Source organism: Dermacentor variabilis, chromosome 1, assembly GCF_050947875.1.
Source record: "Dermacentor variabilis isolate Ectoservices chromosome 1, ASM5094787v1, whole genome shotgun sequence".
NCBI lineage: Eukaryota > Metazoa > Arthropoda > Arachnida > Ixodida > Ixodidae > Dermacentor > Dermacentor variabilis.
The window spans coordinates 278,506,903-278,525,338 of NC_134568.1; the positions used below are offsets into that span (position 1 = coordinate 278,506,903).

The window sequence follows — 18,436 nt, forward strand, 5'->3', positions numbered from 1 at the left end:
ACCATCCAATTTGTTTTCATGCTGTTTCGCTAAGACATGCACAGGTTGGCCAAACGTTCTGCATATTTACAACAGCTAGCACAATTGTGGAGTTACAGAAGATAAATCATCTATATGTGGCAACACCCACATGTTCTCAGAGTAGTTTGTTGTGAAGCCATCAATGTTTAGTCCTTAGGCTTTGTCCATTTAGGACTAGTGTTTTGCATGATTCTGCTATCTGATGCTAGAGCAACATTAAATAAAAGATGAGATGCTTGGTGTCATTGTGGAACAGACTGTCCAATGATGCCCTTTTGGTAGCATGCTTCTTTTGTCTTGGTAATTATGACACAGCCTGCACACCTTGTTTGCTTAGTTTAAATTTTGTTACAAATTTATTAAAACTTACAAAATCTCTAAATTTATGACAGGTTCTTTGGTTACTGACCCTCATTTAAAGTTAATTTTGGCAATGTCATTCTTCGATTGTTTACCCTGGTTTAACATTTTCGTTATGACAGTAAATCAGAGTTTGCAGCAAAATTGACTCCTGCTCACTTGTCAAGTTAACACGCTGCTGTGATGGTTGACACATAAGAAAACTGGCTAGGAGGAAGACAATGAATGAAGTAGAGAGACCATGACAGACTTCATCCGTTGCCTTCCTTTATTTTTGCCAGCTTTAAATATCATGCATTACATAGCCCGGCAAGAAGCCATAGTGTGAAGGTCACATATGGAGCATGACAGTGTTCATAAGGGAAGTCATTTCAGAGCCCCATACAGCATAACCAAGACTGATTCATAAGACTAGGTTTAACTTTTGCTCCAGATGACATAGATGAAAAACGGTCTCTCTTTAAAAAAAGGCAAATTAGTTGGTATTGATTCAAGTGCGGGACAGGTAGACTGAGCCACTGGCACCCTGGTTCTGTGTGCCATATTGTAAATGGGTAAAATGGTATCCTGGTGGGTGAGCAAACGCTGTGCCTTTTGCACACAAGGCCCCTTTAGTGAGGTAACGCTCTACATTGGAACTACACCTCCATGTTATGATCAAAGTGGGTGAATATGTCACAAGACATAACAAGGCGTTCGCAATACTTGTTGGTGAGGATGAACAATTTTGCTGCTTACAAACTTCAAAGCCGCCAAGCCCACAAAGTGCCCTAATGCTTCTATGCATCTTGTGCCAACATGGTCATACTCAGGCACCAAGAGCCATGCTAGGATCAAATGCACTGGACGACCCACAGTAGTTCTGCATGCTTGCGGGTGGTCCACATCGCAAGTGTCAACATAGCACAGAGCCAACCTGCAGCCAATGATGTCACAGCAGAAGGGGCTTGTGACACATCAGCCGAGCCAGCAGCAACCTATTTGAAAATTCAAGTGGCCCTTTCATAAGCGGCCTCATAAAAGGAAGAAAAAATGAGAGGATTTCACAGATCATTTGTAGATGACTGTAATGCATATTTTTGTACAGGGTGTACTACATTGCAAGACGTGGTCTGCCATCACAATCAGGCCCAAAGGTCCTAAGTTCACCGCTTTCCACATACACAATGCCAAGCACTTCCAACCTTTGCTGTTGATGTGAATGCAAGCTCATGTCTTATTTGGGAAAATGAAACATGTGATTCACAATGTAAAGCTACTCTGTTAGTATGCCCTATTTTGACTACATCCAGAAGCCCCCACCGAGCCAACATTCAACTTGTATGATCATAGAAATGGTCAGTTTACAATGAAAGTGGTGCAGATAATGAATCGTTGGACCACTGTGAGCAACAAACAAAAAGTCCACTGGCCTACATAGTGCATAAAGAGCCGAAATTGGGTATGGTGATGTAACAAAGGTAAAGCCTCCTTTGCCAGATTTATTCTCCGTCTGTAAAATGCAGAAGTTACAGATAAAAATGGTTAATGAGTCTGTGACAATCCCTGTATACAACAAAGATTGGCTCATCTGAACAGAAATATTTATACAACACCTTACGTCTTCCTTTACATCATGTAGCCGATATATTGGCAACTAGCAGACATAAAACTCTTCTGCCACTGCCCAGTGTCCTCACAGAAAAAGGCCTGCCTCTAAAGAGAACTATGTGCAACCACAGTTTTATAATTTAACTGCCTGAAACAATACTCTTAAATAATACACGTCCCAAACTTCAAGAACAGGATGGAGATGGGAAAACAAAATCACCCGGCAGAATGTGCGTTACCATTGCATGTTGTGCAACATTTTGTGCGTGTACTTTTAAAATCTGCTATATGAAGTAAATTAACTAAACACCATGACTTAAATAAAAAATTCCCCCAGAAGGACAAATCTTATGTTCTTGGCCATGTGCACAAAATAACTTTAAATACATGATATGCAGCTAAAGAAAACACAGGACAATGGCCTGGCTACTACTTCTGTTTAGTGTACAAACGTGCAACGAACTAATTTTTTGCCACATCACCCCTTTGTACAGGTTCCTTCAGACTTCGTTGTCACTAAACACAAATATGGATGGTTCAAAATGCCTGGGTGAGACACTAAGTGAAAGCACAAGGTGCAAGACAGAAATAAAACTGGTCCAAAGCATAATGTTCCACTATGAACAAAATGGTGTGTCATATACCACAGGACCTAGACATAAAGCACAACAGATCCCTATCAAAACATGCCAGTGTAAAGAATAACTTAGAAAGGAGCAACTTTTGCAAATAATCTGCCACTTATTGCACAATCTAGAAACACCAAAATGGCCAGCTCCCTTCAGTGCAACCACAATTGCAGGTGTCTTCCTCACACTCATCTGCTAGAAAAGCTCAAATGATACCATAGGCTTTGAGGTCTCTGCACACGTTTAAATCTTGAAACGTTCACCTGTAACCCTCCCACTCCCCATGTCCCTCCCACCCCCCAAAGTTCTGAAAGCACACGACAATGAGACAGCACCACGCATACCTGAAACAAATGATGCTTAAAGTGACCTAGAGAAGCCAGCACGACTTGGGGCTGCTCCCCATTTTCACTGAGCTGATCACTGGAGACCAGGAAGGGTGCAGACGCACTATGCACCAGAATTCAGTTTTGCCCTATTACTTGGCCACTTGCAAGGCCTGGGTCTCACATCTGCGTCCAGACAATTCAGTCACCGACGCCAGCAACCTAGCCAGTGCACTCAAGATTAAAAAAATGGGGGAAGGGCAACACTGCTATAGCAATAGAGATGATGGTTATGGGCACAAGCCTGCCATCCTTCCTTCACTTCCGAGGAATGGAAGTGGCACTGTCCAATCATATGGCCCAACATTCACACACGCTTGGTGCGCCTACTGGCTGATGCTTGGAGATGTCTTTTTGTCCTCAGGGGGTGGCGGTGGGCCCGGAGGCGGAGCCGAGGGATTGCGCTCGGGAGGTGGCCCAGGCGGTGGGCCCTGCCAACCGGGCGGCGGTGCGAGGGGGCCACCACCAAACTCGTCACCTTCTTCGAGGCCATTAGCAGCCGCTGCTGAAGCATCGTATTGGGTGTTTTCCAACCGTGTGATGACACGCTCATCTTCATCTCCAAATTCTCCTCCCATCAAGGAGGGCTCCCCAACCACCATTACATCCTGCAATGAAAGAACAAGTCATGCTTACAAAAGGCTCAGCTAAGATAGTACACCTATCTAGTTTTGAGGAGAAGGCCAAGAACTCACTCTAAATGAGCACTCACATGCCGCTCGAAGCTGTACAACAGCAGCTTGGTCAGACAGGGGTAAGTAGACGTGGAATCATAGCAGTAAAGAAGTTTAGGACCATGTCTCCAACAGAGCACTTATAATCACATTCACTGTGCATTGATTGGAAATACCACTGAAGGGATTCTCATTTTTCCAGTGAGGTATCGCGCTAGGCACTACTTTGCAAAAAGGGCTACTATTGCCGAAAGTTATTAACCAAGAATGCTACATCTGGCTTCACAGGTGAGATTAACTTTTGCTTCTATGTGAATGCAAGAGCTTGAATTAACACTTCAAAGGTGCACTAAAACACTTTATTTTTATTTGTAAAATACCTTACAAGGCCCCTACATGGGGATTGAGTAAGGGGGGCATAGAATCAAGCACATACAATCTAGTAACAATTAAAAAAAAACGCCAGCCAAGTGGACAGCCTAAAAGTCAGAAACATATTAGCTATTAGTGTGTTTTCGAACATGGTAAAAGAAATGTTCCCAGTCTGCAAGCAATGCTGCTGTTAACACGTGGTCCAATTATTCCACTTTGTGCAACAGAGAAACCAGTGTTGCCAAGTTGTGGGAAATTTCCCACATTCTGGAAAAAAATCAAAGGTCCAAAGGAAAAACAGAACTTTATTTTATGGCAATGCAAAATGTGGGAATATATTTAGTGACATTGAAAGTACTGTTTCATCCCTTTTTAGCGGTGCTGAGTACTAACTGTAGGAATAATAACTGTCTTTGAGAGTATCCAATTGACTCAAAGTGAATCTGAAAGGCCAAAGTTTCCATGCAGACACTCTTTCATATAATATTGAGATAGGAAGCAGTACGCATGCAGGCAAATGTTAGCTCCTTTTGTGCTTGTGGCAGCTGCCTCAAAAGATTGTTGCAATGACAGACCTTCCCCCGGGGTCACATAAGCGACCTTACAATAAGTTTACTTGTGATCACAGCGAAGGCAAAACAATCTATGAAGAACTTTCAGCAAAGCTGCTTGGAAGATCCTTTGTTTGGAGGCTTGCTTGCTTCAGTGAAAAGTGAGGACCAATAAAGCAGACGTTTAACATACAATACTACATTGAACTGTGGCAAAAGCAGTCTTGAAAAGCACACAAACTTGAGGCTCGAGAAAATGCTTGACACGTTCTTGTGCCATTGGTGTGCGCTTAACAAGGACATGCCCATGCATAGAAAACTGAACCTTGAATGCTATTTTTTGCTTTTGCAGCTAAATATGATCCTTACTTGAAACTTGCTTACCGTATAGACTCGTGCAAGGGCCGCAACCCCAATTTGGCAAAAAAAACAAAAAAACGGAGAAGCAATTGCATTCGGTGCCCCGATGCCAAGTGCGCATCTGCAAAGTTTTGCGCACTGCGCACTTCTGCATGTCCCCACTAGATGGCGAGAGCTGCCTGTTGACCTCTGATGTAATGGTACATTTGGGGGTCTGGGATGTGCAGTAGTCGCTGGCTGTGCCGACACCCTTTTGAACAAAAGGTTTGGTCCTGTGTAAGGGCCGCACCTCATCTAAATTGTGAAAAATAAGTGCGGCCCTTACCGAAGTCTATGTGGTATACGGAGCGGAATATATTACTGCTCATTTACGAATGGCGTTGCTTGAATAGGAGCTTTGAAAACATGAAAGGCTGAGAACAAGTTCTTTATATCTGACGTTTAGGAAGGAGGTGTTTGATAAAGGCACTGTAAATGGCTTTCAAACTTCTCTCCAGACTGTAGCCAATACAGGAGCCTGTGGTGGTCTTAGTACTGCCTATTGGGTATTTGCTAGTCAGATGTATGTAATTTGGTTACACAGCGGAATCTCGTTAATTTCAGGATAACTTCTTTGATTCAGAATTGAGATTGATAAGCAGTTAAAAAAGAATAATAAAAGTGATAACAATGCCTTCGACTGACTGACACCCTTTGCATGTTTTATGCATTTGCGCATGTGTATGTTTGTGTATATACAGGATGCGCTGTTTTTCCTTTCCTTTCGCCTTTCACTGTTTTCCTTTTTTTTTTTCTTCGAGTTTCTGCACTAGAAAGCATCTCGTTACTTTGAGCCCACCCAATTCGAACTTTCGATTTATTCGTACTGTCGTTGTAGTCCTGTCAAAATTATGTGCACTCCAAAGTGCAAGAACGCCCAGTAACATGAACACATTATCATATAGGATGGTTAATTCGAACATACCGCACTGCAAACCATGCTCTCAACAGCGCGCCAACTCATGCGGCAGGAGCCTCCGACTTGGCAGTGCAGCTGTACGCCGGCCGATTTGCCCGTCTCTCGTTGCAAGTACTATATTAAAATAATTTAACCATAAAATGGGGGCCTGGGTTATATGCAAATTTTGCCTTTAGGCATGGCTTCATGCACCGCACTGCAATGAAGCCACACTTCCGAAACTCGACAAGTGTTAGCTCAGTGTACATGTGCCTCCTGATGCAGCACTGCACCTAAGTCTTCCGTTCAATAAGGTTTCTTTAATTTGAACTCCGTTTATTTCAAAAAAATTTTCGGGCCCTTTCAAGTTGAAATTACCAAGATTTAGCTGTTCTTACAGATCCAATGAAAGTTACTTTTCTATACAAAAATTAATATAAAATTGAACAAAACTCCCCCCCCCCTTTTTTTTGGTGCTTTAGAAACTTTCTGTGAATGAATTTATGAATACTGGAAATAAAGAGGAATTTTACTGCTGAAAATGGGATGTTTCGCCTCGAAATTTGGGAAAAATGAATGACAACACTAAGAAAACCTATAATATCACACAGACTGCTTGCTCTCTCTCTACTGCAGCTTTCAAAACTAATGCTTTTTTTCCTCAGCTTATGCATAAGTGACAATTTTACATAAAGCTTGATGGCCCACCGACACCAGCCATTGGCGCCTTTGGGCCCCTTTGCCATGCAGGTGAAGAGAGTCATGCAGAAATACTATTGACGAATGTGCAAGTCAAGAGTGATTCTGCGCTTTCTTCAAATTCTTCCAATTCCTAAAAACTTGAAGTTTTCCAATTAGTTTTTCAATGCACATGGAAACCAATTTGTGTGGTGAAACTTACACTAGGCTGCAGACTGACTCCCCAATACAGCTACCATATGCTAGGCAGTGCAGTGCACCACATTCATATATACACGAATTCTGTTTGTTTCAAACTGCAGTTTGTCGAAAATTTTGTATTCCCTCAACAGCACTGTACATACAATGTTCAGGGTGTCTACCAAGTTGACATTTCCAAATTGCCTGAGTTTTCCAGGCTTTCCCCGAGTGCCCTCGTAAAATTTCTTGAGTGACAGAGAACTTTGTTTTATGTCAGGATGGGCTGACACCATATCGCCTGATGCTGTCACTCTCTAGTAAGCAAGTTAAAAAAAATTTTTAAATACTTAATCCAGTTTAATAGTAAAGAGTAGTGTTTATTTTATCCAAAAAGAAAACAGAAGGGAAGGGTTAGTAATATGCCCAGGGAATAAAATATCTTCGAAAAAAAAAAAAAGGTAAAGCCCATCGCAAATCGAGTCAAACATTTTCAAATATGAATAAAAGATGTGCATAAAGAAGCAAATATTTTTTACTATGAGCAATTTCTGTTGACTGATAGCAAGCTCATTGGTATTAGGCCCGAACTTTGTCACAAGTGAGATTCTCTATCAGCAGCTGCATAGTCAGCCTCAACTGTCCTGACATACACGCGGCCCGCGCACAATGCTTCAGCGTTGCGTTTCACTACTTTAAAGTTTATTTTGGTTTGGATAAGGGACACCTGCATCTGAGCATTAGGCAACACTCTGTTTTTTCAGCTCAAGCTCCTTCAAAGAAGTGGTGGCACACTTCCTTCGCCATTCATCCCTCAATGCGTTGGTCCTTTCCATTCTCGCCCTCCTTCCACCAAGCGTTCGCCCTACGGACCATATGAAGCATCCTCTTGGAGAGTTGTAAAGTCAACGTTTAATTTTTCGGACTCCTTAGGGGCCGCAAAAACATCAGAAAAATTGGGCAATTAGAAAAAATGAATGCATGCCTTTTACTGCTCCCAAGGGACTCAAATTGCAACAGGCACGTCCGAAGAAAGCTCTGAAGGACTGCCAGTACACTTATTAGGTATATCGGTGCTTGTAATGTGACAGGAGACCGCGTGTGCACGCATGTATACAGTCGACTCCCGATAATTCGAAGCCGCTTAATTGGAATTTTCGGTTAATTAGAAGTGAAGTGCTGGTCCCGTTAGTTTTGCATGTAATCCTATAGAAGAAATTGCTCAATAATTCGAAGTTCTCATCCAGTAATATTGTTTAATTGGAAGTTAATTTTCAGCCGGGATCCTCGAGGTGACCGTCATTCTTTGATAGAATGTGCAATTTTTCAAGCGTTGCAACAGTTCCGTGCTCCGCGTTGGTGTCATCGCCACCGCAGCCGCCCGCAACGCCATCCTTCTTGGAGCGGCGCGATTATTCATTGTTACGGCTGCCGTGGCCTCCGCGATCAACTCCGGCGGGTAGGGAAGCGGCTTCCGCCGGAGGCCACGCGCGGCTGCCGCGCGTGGCCGGAGCTGATCGCGGAGGCCACGCGGGTGCCATAGGTGCACGCAGCGCTGCATACTGGCAGTGGCGAGATTGTGCGAGATTAGTCTTGCAGCGTGCGCATGTCGAGGCGTTTGTTGTTCGAGCGCCTTTGTGCGGGAAGCTCGTAGGCTAGGTTGTTCCACGGGGTACCTAGTCGCGCAGTTTATAGCCATGGCAAACCGTGGCTCTTATCGCACGCTCGACCTGGCAATGAAAGTCGAGGTTTCGAAGGAAGTTGAGAAGGGAGATGCCGACAAACAAGACATAGCGCGGAACTACGGGATCAAGCCGAACACACTCTCAAACTACATCAAGAACAAGCGCACAATAATGGATGCATTTGAGAATGACAAGTTCAAGACTTCTCGGAAGCGAATGCGCACCGGCGCTTACCCAGGGTTGGAGAAGGCTCTGCTGGTTTGGATTAGGGAGGCCAGGAGCAACAAACTTCCTCTCAGCGGAGACATCGTTGCGATGAAATCCCGAACGTTTGCAGCAATGTTGGGGATCGATGACTTTGTTTCGTCAGATGGATGGCTGACGCGCTTTAAAGATCGCCATGACCTGGTTTTCAAGAGCGTGTGTGGTGAAAAGGCGTCCGTTAACCAGGAAACATGCGCCACGTGGAAGGACGGAAAGCTGCGTGAATATCTCGCCGAATACAGACCGGAAGACATCTTCAATGCAGATGAGACTGCACTCTTCTATCGGCTTCTACCAGAGAAGACCCTGACATTCAAGGACGACGACTGTGCTGGGGGCAAACGCAGCAAGGAGAGAGTGTCGGTGCTGATCGCGGCAAACATGACTGGCACGGAACGATGTCGGTTACTTGTGATCGGGAAAGCCGCGAAGCCGAGATGTTTTAAAGGCGTGAAGACGCTGCCTGTGGACTATGAGGCGAACAAAAAAGCGTGGATGACAGCCGAAATCTTCAAGAGCTGGATAAGCAAATTGGACTGCAAGTTTGCTGCTTCGGACCGCAAGGTGTTGTTCCTTGTCGATCACTGCAGTGCTCACGTGAATGTGCCAGCCTTGAGTGCAATACGCCTCGCATTTTTGCCTGCAGACACAACGGTTGTTTTGCAGCCAATGGACCAAGCCATCATCAAGAATGTTAAAGTCCTGTACAGGCGGCACCTCCTCGAGCGCATGATTTTGTGTATGGATAGCTCCACAAAGTACGAGGTGAGCCTGCTTAGTGCCATCCTCATGTTGGCGCGAGCATGGGATCGTGTGAAGCAAGAAACAATCGCAAACTGTTTCAGGGCTTGCGGTTTTGTGGCAGCTTCTTCGGAGGATGCCTCTGAAATTTCAGCGGAGGAAGCGTCAACAAGTGAGCTTGACGGCACTGATTTTGGTGATGCTCTCGGGGACGTCAATTTTGAAGATTACGTCGCCGTAGACAAGGCGGTCGAAACGTGCGGTGCGCTGACGGATAGCGAAATTGTAGAGATTATTCGACCCTAGGAAGCGACCCAGGAAAGCGACGATGACGTTGAAGGCGAGCCGCAACCTAAGGCTGCCGATGTAGCTGCGGGCCTTGATCTCGCGGAGCGCTTCTTTGCCGCTGAAGTAATGCGGAAGAAGCGTTCCGCCACACCTAGAGGCTGCAGAACTTGCTTTCAGCAGCACGATTCGGCAAGAAGAAGCAAAGCAAGATGACCGACTATTTTTCTTAGAGAAAATACTCGATTTCGCCACAAATAAAGTGCTGTTTTTTGTGTTTTGTGCTTAATTGGAAGTTCGTTTAATTCGAAGTTTTTTGCGGTCCCCGTGAACTTCGTATTAACGGGAGTCGACTGTAATTAGCACCTACTGTGCTTAGTGACAATTGTCCCTTCCTGTGCTTAAAGGGCAACTTCGGCGATTTTTTTATGTCAACGGATGTCGATGAGATTCGCTGGGTACGTTCCTCTGCACACTCCCGTCATGTCCTCAAAAATCAGGTTTGAGAGTTGCACAGATTTTTTACAATTTAATTTAACAAATTGCCTCGAACACCCTACCTTATCTGCTCCTCAGTTACAGACAACGTTGTGTATGACATCAGGGGAGTCCCCCTCAGAGCATGCAGGGATCATGCAGACGACAGCGACGAGAGTGCGGGGGAGTCAACAATCGTGAGCTAGTGCTTCGCGTGGGAAGTTGCTGTCACAAGAATTTGCAGTCCCTGTGGACAGGCAAGTGATGGGGGGTGGCAAGTGGTGTTGCATTGTCGGCTGCACGAACTTCAGCCCTCATAATCCGCACACACAGTTTGAGCAGATGCCGATGCCATTTAGCCGAGGTTAAGCCTATATGTCACAGTCGCGTAGTTCATGCGTCTGCTGCTGGCGGACCTGAATGATTAACCTGAAGCTAATTAAGCCATCAGGATGAAGAAAACTACTTGTGTGGTTCAGTTTTGCCCACACAGACTTGAAATAAACCATTCCTCATTTCGTACAGTGCGCACACAAAAAGCGTGAAGTGACAACACACGAGCAGTATCGACATTGGTACATTGCCGTTTTCGATGGAAAGCTGCCCGCCGCACTCACCGGCACTTCCCTAAATTAAATGCTACTATGAAGATGGGTGTATTTTTACGTATTGTCATGCCAACTCATTATTTAGCTTCCGAGGTGCACTGCTTGCCTCATATCCCAAATGGGCAGCGAGCATAGGCCCCTTCGATACAGCAGCGCAAACAACTGCCTTGTTCGGCTGCCAACAGTGTCTACACTGGCACCGGCGTTTCCGCAAGAAAACTACGCATTCTCTAAATATACGATCACAAGCGCAAAGTCATCATCTATGTCCTCTCTACGGAACATATTGTGTGCATGAAGAGAATACGAAGATGGATAAGTAGGCAGCATAACGCTCCCGTACTACAGTTTCCCGCGCGCTGTTTTCGAAGGTGCGTGGTCGCTTATATCAGCGCAATTCAGTGTGATTCAACGGAGCTTACATGCATAAAATCTGCCTATTCTGATATGTTCTGACATTATTTGATGTCAACGATGAGCGGCTAGCATTATATCTCAAGCGAACGACCACTGGTTGCTGCACCTGCCAATCGATGTAAACAAATGCACCGTTTGGAAAGTTGGATTGCCAGCGTTGTTTTTGCGAGATACAAACGCGGAAAGTCATGCTCCACGTCTTACAGTGAGTCAATATTTGTCTGCCATCACTAGCGGCCGTACAACATATCATCGCTATTTCAGTGTGCTGTGGCCGTTCATTCAGCGCAACACCGACGTGTTTTCGACGTCATGGCCCCTGCTCTTCACCTGCCTCCACCGAATGTGTTGAAGAAGCGTAGAAAATATGTGACCATGAAGCTGGACAAGAAGGCCATGATCATCAGGCTTGTCGAGCTAGGACGGACCCAAGTTGACGTCACGAAGGAGTTTAATATCTCTAAACAGACCTTGTCTGATTACATGATAAACAAAGAAAAGATCTTGTCTGCAGTCCACCAGTTGTACTGCAAAACTACAAAAAATGAGCGGAAAGGACAACACCCGAAGCTTGAAGATGCCCTGCAGCTGTGGTTGAAAGGAGTCCTAGCAAAGAACCTCCCCGTTTCGGGCAAAATGCTCAAGCAGAAAGCCAAGATGCTCACTTTAAAATTGGACATTCAAGACCTCAAGTTCACTGCTGGGTGGATCCGTGGGCTTAAGAAAAGGCACGGAGTTTCTTTCAAGAAAGTTTGCGGGGAGAGCGGTGCCGTGGATCAATCTACTGTCACAGATTACCGGACAGGTAAGTTGAAGGCTCTGCTACAAGAGTATGCTCCTGCAGACATTTTTAATTGTGACGAGACAGTACTATTCTTCAAGATGCTGCCAGAGAGGGTAGCTGTCATGGTCGGGGCACATGTGGTTGGCACCGAGAAGCTGCCCCTTGTAGTGATAGAGAAGGCAAAAAACCCACGTTGCTTTAAGGGTGCAAAGAACCTGCCTGTGTCATACAAGCAGCAATACAAAGGGTTGCAATATGGGCTTGTTGGTAATGCATCTTCAAGGGGTGTACGGTAGCGCGATTAAAAGACGGGACAAAAGAAGACACACAGGGACACACACGGCGCTTGGAGTCCCTCTGTGTGTCTTCTTTTGTCCCATCTTTTAATCACGCTACCGTACACCCCTTGAAGAAGCAATACAAAAGCCTGGATTACACAAAGCTTGTTCGAAGATTATGTCTGCCGTCTGGACCGGATGTTTGAGCGCCAGAAGAGGCAAGTGGTAATAGTCATAGACAACTGTGGGATGCACGGTGCCGTAAACAACCTGCAAGCTATTAGTCTTGAATTCTTGCCGACGAATACGAGTGCTCCAGCCGATGGACCAAGGGGTCATTAAAACTTCAAGTTGCACTACCGGGCCTGTTTACTTGGCCGCATATTCATGTGCTTTGACAATGGGAAGACGTACTCCGTTAACCTGTTCTCGGCACTCACATGCTAGCGGATGCCTGGAAGGCTGTTCAGCCTTCGACAATTACAAATTGTTGTAGTCATGCTGGATTTTGCAACTCTGAAGAGCCCGTGAACGAAGAGGCAAACGACACCGCTGAAGACATCGACACCGATGATCAGCTGATTGCCGACTTGCGCAGCAGTGGGATGAACCTTCCCGCTGCTGTTACTTTTCACGAGTTTACTGCGATTGACAACAACATAGAGTTGTGCATGGAGCTTACCGACGACGAGATCGTGCGCCAGGTGACTGCACCGCCGCAAAGCGGCTCGGACTCCAACACCTCTGGCTGCCCACAACCATCAACGCAAGACGTTGTCAGTGTTGTAATATTGTTGTCTAGTGTGTATGACGAGAACATGACACTTGCACAGATGCAAGCAGACGGTGTTACAAAAAACAGGAATTTAAAACAAGGGACCATCCACGACTTTTTCAGTCCGGTTTAGATGGAATAAAGTTCTGTTTTGCGTACTCAGAGTATTTTTCGTTTCTCTCAAGGTCCGCAAAATCGGTCGGCTACTGTATACAAAAAGACAATGTCACGGTGACATAGGAGCATGGAGGAAAGAAACAAAATAGGAGAGGCCCTGATGTCACGTTTTTGAAGCAGGAAGTGCAGCCATCTTGTTGTGCCATCTCCCTTTGTGTCACTAATCAGCTCACTGGAGCAAATGAACGCGAGCTTTAAACTTGCATTCTGACAAGCAGCCGGAAGTGTACGCTACTGACGTGCATCAGAACAAAACACATGAAACTTCTGTAACAGTTTTAGTGAAGCAGATGAATTCCTGTGTTTTTCTGTGGCATGTTGAAAAAAAGACAAAGATCCGCAACGTGATACATCTTCCTGGCTGACACTCGTACTCACAGACCCAAAGCACAACTTTAAAGCTAACAACATACTCCAAACGCAGCTTGTCTTGTGAACTAAATATGGTTCAATAAAGACCCATGCTGAAAAATCTTATCGAACTTTTAGGAGGCCAAGAGCAGCAGCGAAAGTGCGGTTGCTATGGCAATGAGGATGTTTGACATACCGGTCCCAGTGTTATATTGCGAAAAATACCACGACTTCCATCACTCTCTCTCCAATTCACCCGAGCTGGCCAGGACTTCTACATTTTCCTTCCTTCATGAGTAGGAGTTACACAAAGTGTCCAGACGAAAGTGCAGGCACGAGCAGAAGCAAAATGGAAACCGATTCACCACCACACGACAGCCGCCATCTTGTTTGTTAATCGGCCGTTTCCAACGACAGAGCTGCATATCTTTACTGACATGAGACAACAGTTTTTGCATACCTAGTGCAGTGCATAATCTGCGGCTCAATGAGAAAAGTGCAGCAAGAACAAAGAAGTCCACAACCCGCCAACATGGACTTGTTTATGGCGCTTGAGATGGCAGTGTGGGCTGGACGCATCCGGCCGTGATGGAGCAATCGTGCGAGACTATGTGTTCTTTGTTTCCAGAATGCTGGTTTCAGTGCCACCCAGCAAGCATCGCGTGTGGACTCAGCATTGCCAGACGTAGAGTTGAGCGAAGGGTCGTATTCTCAGTCAAACGTTTTTGGGGATGTGAGATACAATCAATTCCGCGCTTTGCCTCAGACGCGTCGGCATCTATGGGCCACAGCATTGTGCTGGAGGGATGCTGCTGCATGCGTGGACCACTGTTGCTCCAAGTGCGACGCCGAGTTACACGCAACTTTGTGAAAGTGATTGCAACTTCGAAAATGATCGATCAAGAATACTGCTCCATGGCAGTGCTGCGACCACTGATTTACGCATGAGCTTGCTTGTCGACAGAGAAAGGCTTGCCAAAGTAGGCTAACGGAATTTTGACAGTGAAGTTTCATCTTGCGATGCACTTCCTGTCTGCGCTGTCTCATTTTGCAACAACGAAATTGCCACAAAAGTGAATTCTTTTGCTTTCCCTGCCAATTTCATTATTGCGGGGTTCAACAGTACGTCCTAATTCAAGGGCTGAATTATATAAGTAAGGAAATGTTGTTCTCCGCTGAGTGAGACTATTATACCGTATTTACTCGCATAATGATCGTACTTTTTTGTCAATAAAATTGACACAAATTTAGGAGTGCGATCATTACACAGGTTAAATTTCCTGCGAAAACAAAATAAAATTTCTTTTCATCCCGCATTTGCTGCTGGATGACAACAGGTCAACAAGCAGGCGGCTGCTGCTGAACAGTGCAGGACACCAAAACAAAAATGGCGGCTGGCGGAGCAAGCCGAACACGCCGAACGCAATTTACTTTCTTCTCTTGAGTACATTACGCGCATTGAAACAATTTCTTCCGTGTCTGTAATGAATAATATTGCTACGGAACAGCCGCCACAGTGTGGCTGCACTGAGGAGAAGGAAGACGACGTGGCCACCGCTTGATATAGCGTCGCCATCATTGCCACCGCTTGTCTACGTGTAAATATATTGTAGACTCGTACGTCAGCTACACGTAACATTAATTTGGTGGAGGTGGACGTTCCCCGTACCCGTCATGGAGCTTCGCAGCGGTCGCAACGGCGACAGTGCAACTTCGGCTCCTGCTGGCGGCACTTCCTCTACGCAACCGTCTCCGCCTGCAGCCCCGACTTACGTCGCCATTTCCCCACCTCGGGATCCTGGTGTTTTCAACGGAGTCGGCAGTCCTGATGTTGACGACTGGCTCCGCTTATACGAACGTGTCAGCACCAGTCACAGGTGGGATTCGACTATTATGCTCGCGCACGTTGTTTTCTACCTCGACGGCGCTCCACTTGCATGGTTCCAGACTCACGAAGAGGAGATCTCGAGCTGGGATCTCTTCAAAGAGAAGCTCCGCGACCTTTTTGGCAATCCCTTCGGTCGTCAAGTCAATGCCACGAGAGCCCTAGCCACACGTGTACAGACGTCGACCGAGTCCTACGTGTCCTACATTCTCGACGTCTTGGCCCTTTGTGCTCGTACGTCAGCTACACGTAACAATATCATAAATATCAGCAAGTTTGCGACAATAACGTAGCCATGTCCACTTTGAGGGGACAAAAACACAGGTGGATGCTTTTAGCTACCAGTGACATAGACACACATGGCGGGTATGCTGCGGAAACTGCGGCCTTTGTCTTCGCTACTATCCTAATACGGCACGGTTCCACTAAGGGTGGGCGAACATCTTAGCTGTGTTACAAGCGTTGGCGTATGAATAGGGTACACTGCTAACATATCAGTGTAAACTTGGCCACTATCATTGTCGCTTGCGATTTGTTCCATGCCCACGAGTGCAGATGAGAAGAATTGAAAGGCGCCTTTTTTTTGTTGTTGTTGACCAAAACCATAATGAAGCCTACAAAAAATAAAGCCAAAGTAAGTTTGGTTGTAGCTTTTCTTTTCATGGAAGCGCGGAAAGTGATGAAAGGAATGAAATCGAGCATCTGCTTAAGAATGTTTGGTGCGTGCAGACCGCTTGGAATGTCTTCAAGAGGAGTCCGCGTGGCATTCAACAAATGGTAAGCGCAATCATAATTAGCTAGACTTGGCACATGACATATCACTGCGACAAGTTCGGGGTGTGATAATTACACGGGAAATTAAAAAAAGAAAATTGACTTTTGACGACAAAATTCAGGAGTGCGATCATTACGCGAGTGCGATCATTATGCGAGTAAATATGGTAGCAAGCACACAGACAGACTATAACAGAGTTACTTGAGGATTACTGCGAATACCCACATGCTCCATGCTATCACAATGCTACAAGGCTCCTCGTTTCTGTTTCACTGCTCACCTGTGATGCAAGCGAGAAGTTTGGAGGCCCAGGCGACATATTCTTTTTCTTGCCGCCAGAGCCTGCATTGCTTGCGCCACCGGCATTATTGGCAGCAGATGATTTCCTCTTCCGACGTTTGCTTGGGGGCCGCTGGGTTTCTGATAAACAAAAAGGGCAAGATCAGAGAGCCACCTAATTCTGGTCACGAATGCTAATGGCAAACAGCAGAAGGAAGAGTGCAAGACACACAAAGCAACCCAAAACCAGGACATGAAAAGCAACCACCAATCACATGCTCACTTGCAGCTCAATCGCGCCTGCATTTTATGTACTATGCTCGTATTGCACACAGCGCCACGTTGCATAATACTACAAGAGGTGCAACAGTTCTCTCATGCACAAGCCTTTCAGCTAACACATGCAAACCAGTAATCGCATGCATTTGCACTAATATGCAGTGTGGTGTACCAAGTACTACTCATAAAAAATAAAAGCAGAAGCCAAACAAAAAGAGGACAGACAGCTTGAAATAAGCAGAACCAGAAAGGGAAATAAATATTAAAAAAAAAGAGGAAATAAAAAAAACTATATGTGCCATCACCAAAGAGGAAGGATTCAAGAGCAGAGCACAGGGCATCTTCTACTGGCATCACTTAACTGTTTCATTAACTTTACTATGCTACTGACTGGCACCAGTAGCGTTTGTGAATGTAAGGAGAAAAATGTGGCTCCAAGAGCTACATACCTCACTGTGAAGCTTAAGGTATATAGCTGCAAATACTGTCAGGTTCAGTACAATCCCTGTCATCTTTTTTTTTTTACAGTCGTGTTTCCCTTTTCCCCATTTCATTACAAATTACTAACAATGTGCCTCAAACGAATTCACCGAACTGTTACCTACATATTACAGGCGAAATACATAAAACACAGTGCAATGATTAAAATGTAGACAACCTAAACCATAGTAACCCTTACAGACAAACTCGCTGTGCACAGTTTGCACTGGTCTCCTGATCTAACGATGTAACATAGACATGCTTACAAAATATTAATTACATTGTCTTCATGAAAACTGCCACGATGATGAATATGACTATCACTGCAAATCTTTTGAAAACATGATCCAAAGCAATGCCAGTGTAACCCGATGCCTAGTGTTCAACTCCATGCTGTTAGTAGCCCAGGTAGAAATTTGCTTGCTTTTGACAAAAACAAGCGATTGAAATATTGACCCACAGTGTGAAACCACATACCTATATCTTGAGCTGATTTTAGGTCATTAGGGGCTCCGCGGTGTGCGACACCTGGCAGAGTCAACCAATCAAGTTCATTAACAAATCTGATTCTTTCCTTCGCCACTTCAGCATTAGACACTCTTCAAATGACTCAAAAAGCATTTATACCATATATCAGCAATGGCAGTGAGAAACCCATGTTTCCCACCACTGCAGTCAACTACACCTTAGCTTCAGTGCACTTAGCCTGAGCCACCGCTCTTTAACCGAATCCTTCCAACTGAATGAAAACAAAACAAAGAACTAGTTGAAGAATGCTACTAGAAAACTTAAAAGGCTGAATAAAGATACAAAAAAGACACAAAGAAAAAGCTGAACAAAAATTTCAGTAAAATTAAAAGAAAAATGACCAAAAACTGTGTCCTGCGCACGAGTCTAAGCACATAAGGAAAGGGATTTCAAGTGCAAGTGCAAACACAACTATTCTACAGGAAGATTCTACAGCAGTGCTCACCTGGTGGAGCAACCATTCGTTGCCACTTCTGGAATAGTGTGGTCTTGAGGCAGTCTCGAGGACTTAATGCATAGGCCTTGTGCCGCGACATTAGCTCTTGCATTGGCTCCAGGATGACACAAAGCTGCACAGCAATGACCACTCGCCATTAGGACACACATTCACCA

General features: G+C 45.2%; 1 protein-coding gene across 2 annotated transcripts in view; it reads right to left on the reverse strand.

Annotated features, from left to right (window-relative positions):
• Window positions 1–1,431: 1,431 nt before the first annotated feature.
• The window catches only part of LOC142565493 (LIM domain-binding protein 2-like), a 398,298-nt gene continuing 381,293 nt past the window's right edge, over window positions 1,432–18,436 (reverse strand). For both annotated transcript variants that reach the window (XM_075676267.1, XM_075676266.1), the window contains exons 10-13: window positions 18,270–18,393; window positions 17,774–17,824; window positions 16,539–16,678; window positions 1,432–3,594 (exon numbers count right to left, since the gene is read on the reverse strand). In XM_075676267.1, coding sequence (XP_075532382.1) covers window positions 3,313–3,594; window positions 16,539–16,678; window positions 17,774–17,824; window positions 18,270–18,393 — 597 coding nt within the window. In that variant the 3' untranslated portion in view covers window positions 1,432–3,312. The remainder of the gene's footprint in view (window positions 3,595–16,538; window positions 16,679–17,773; window positions 17,825–18,269; window positions 18,394–18,436) is intronic.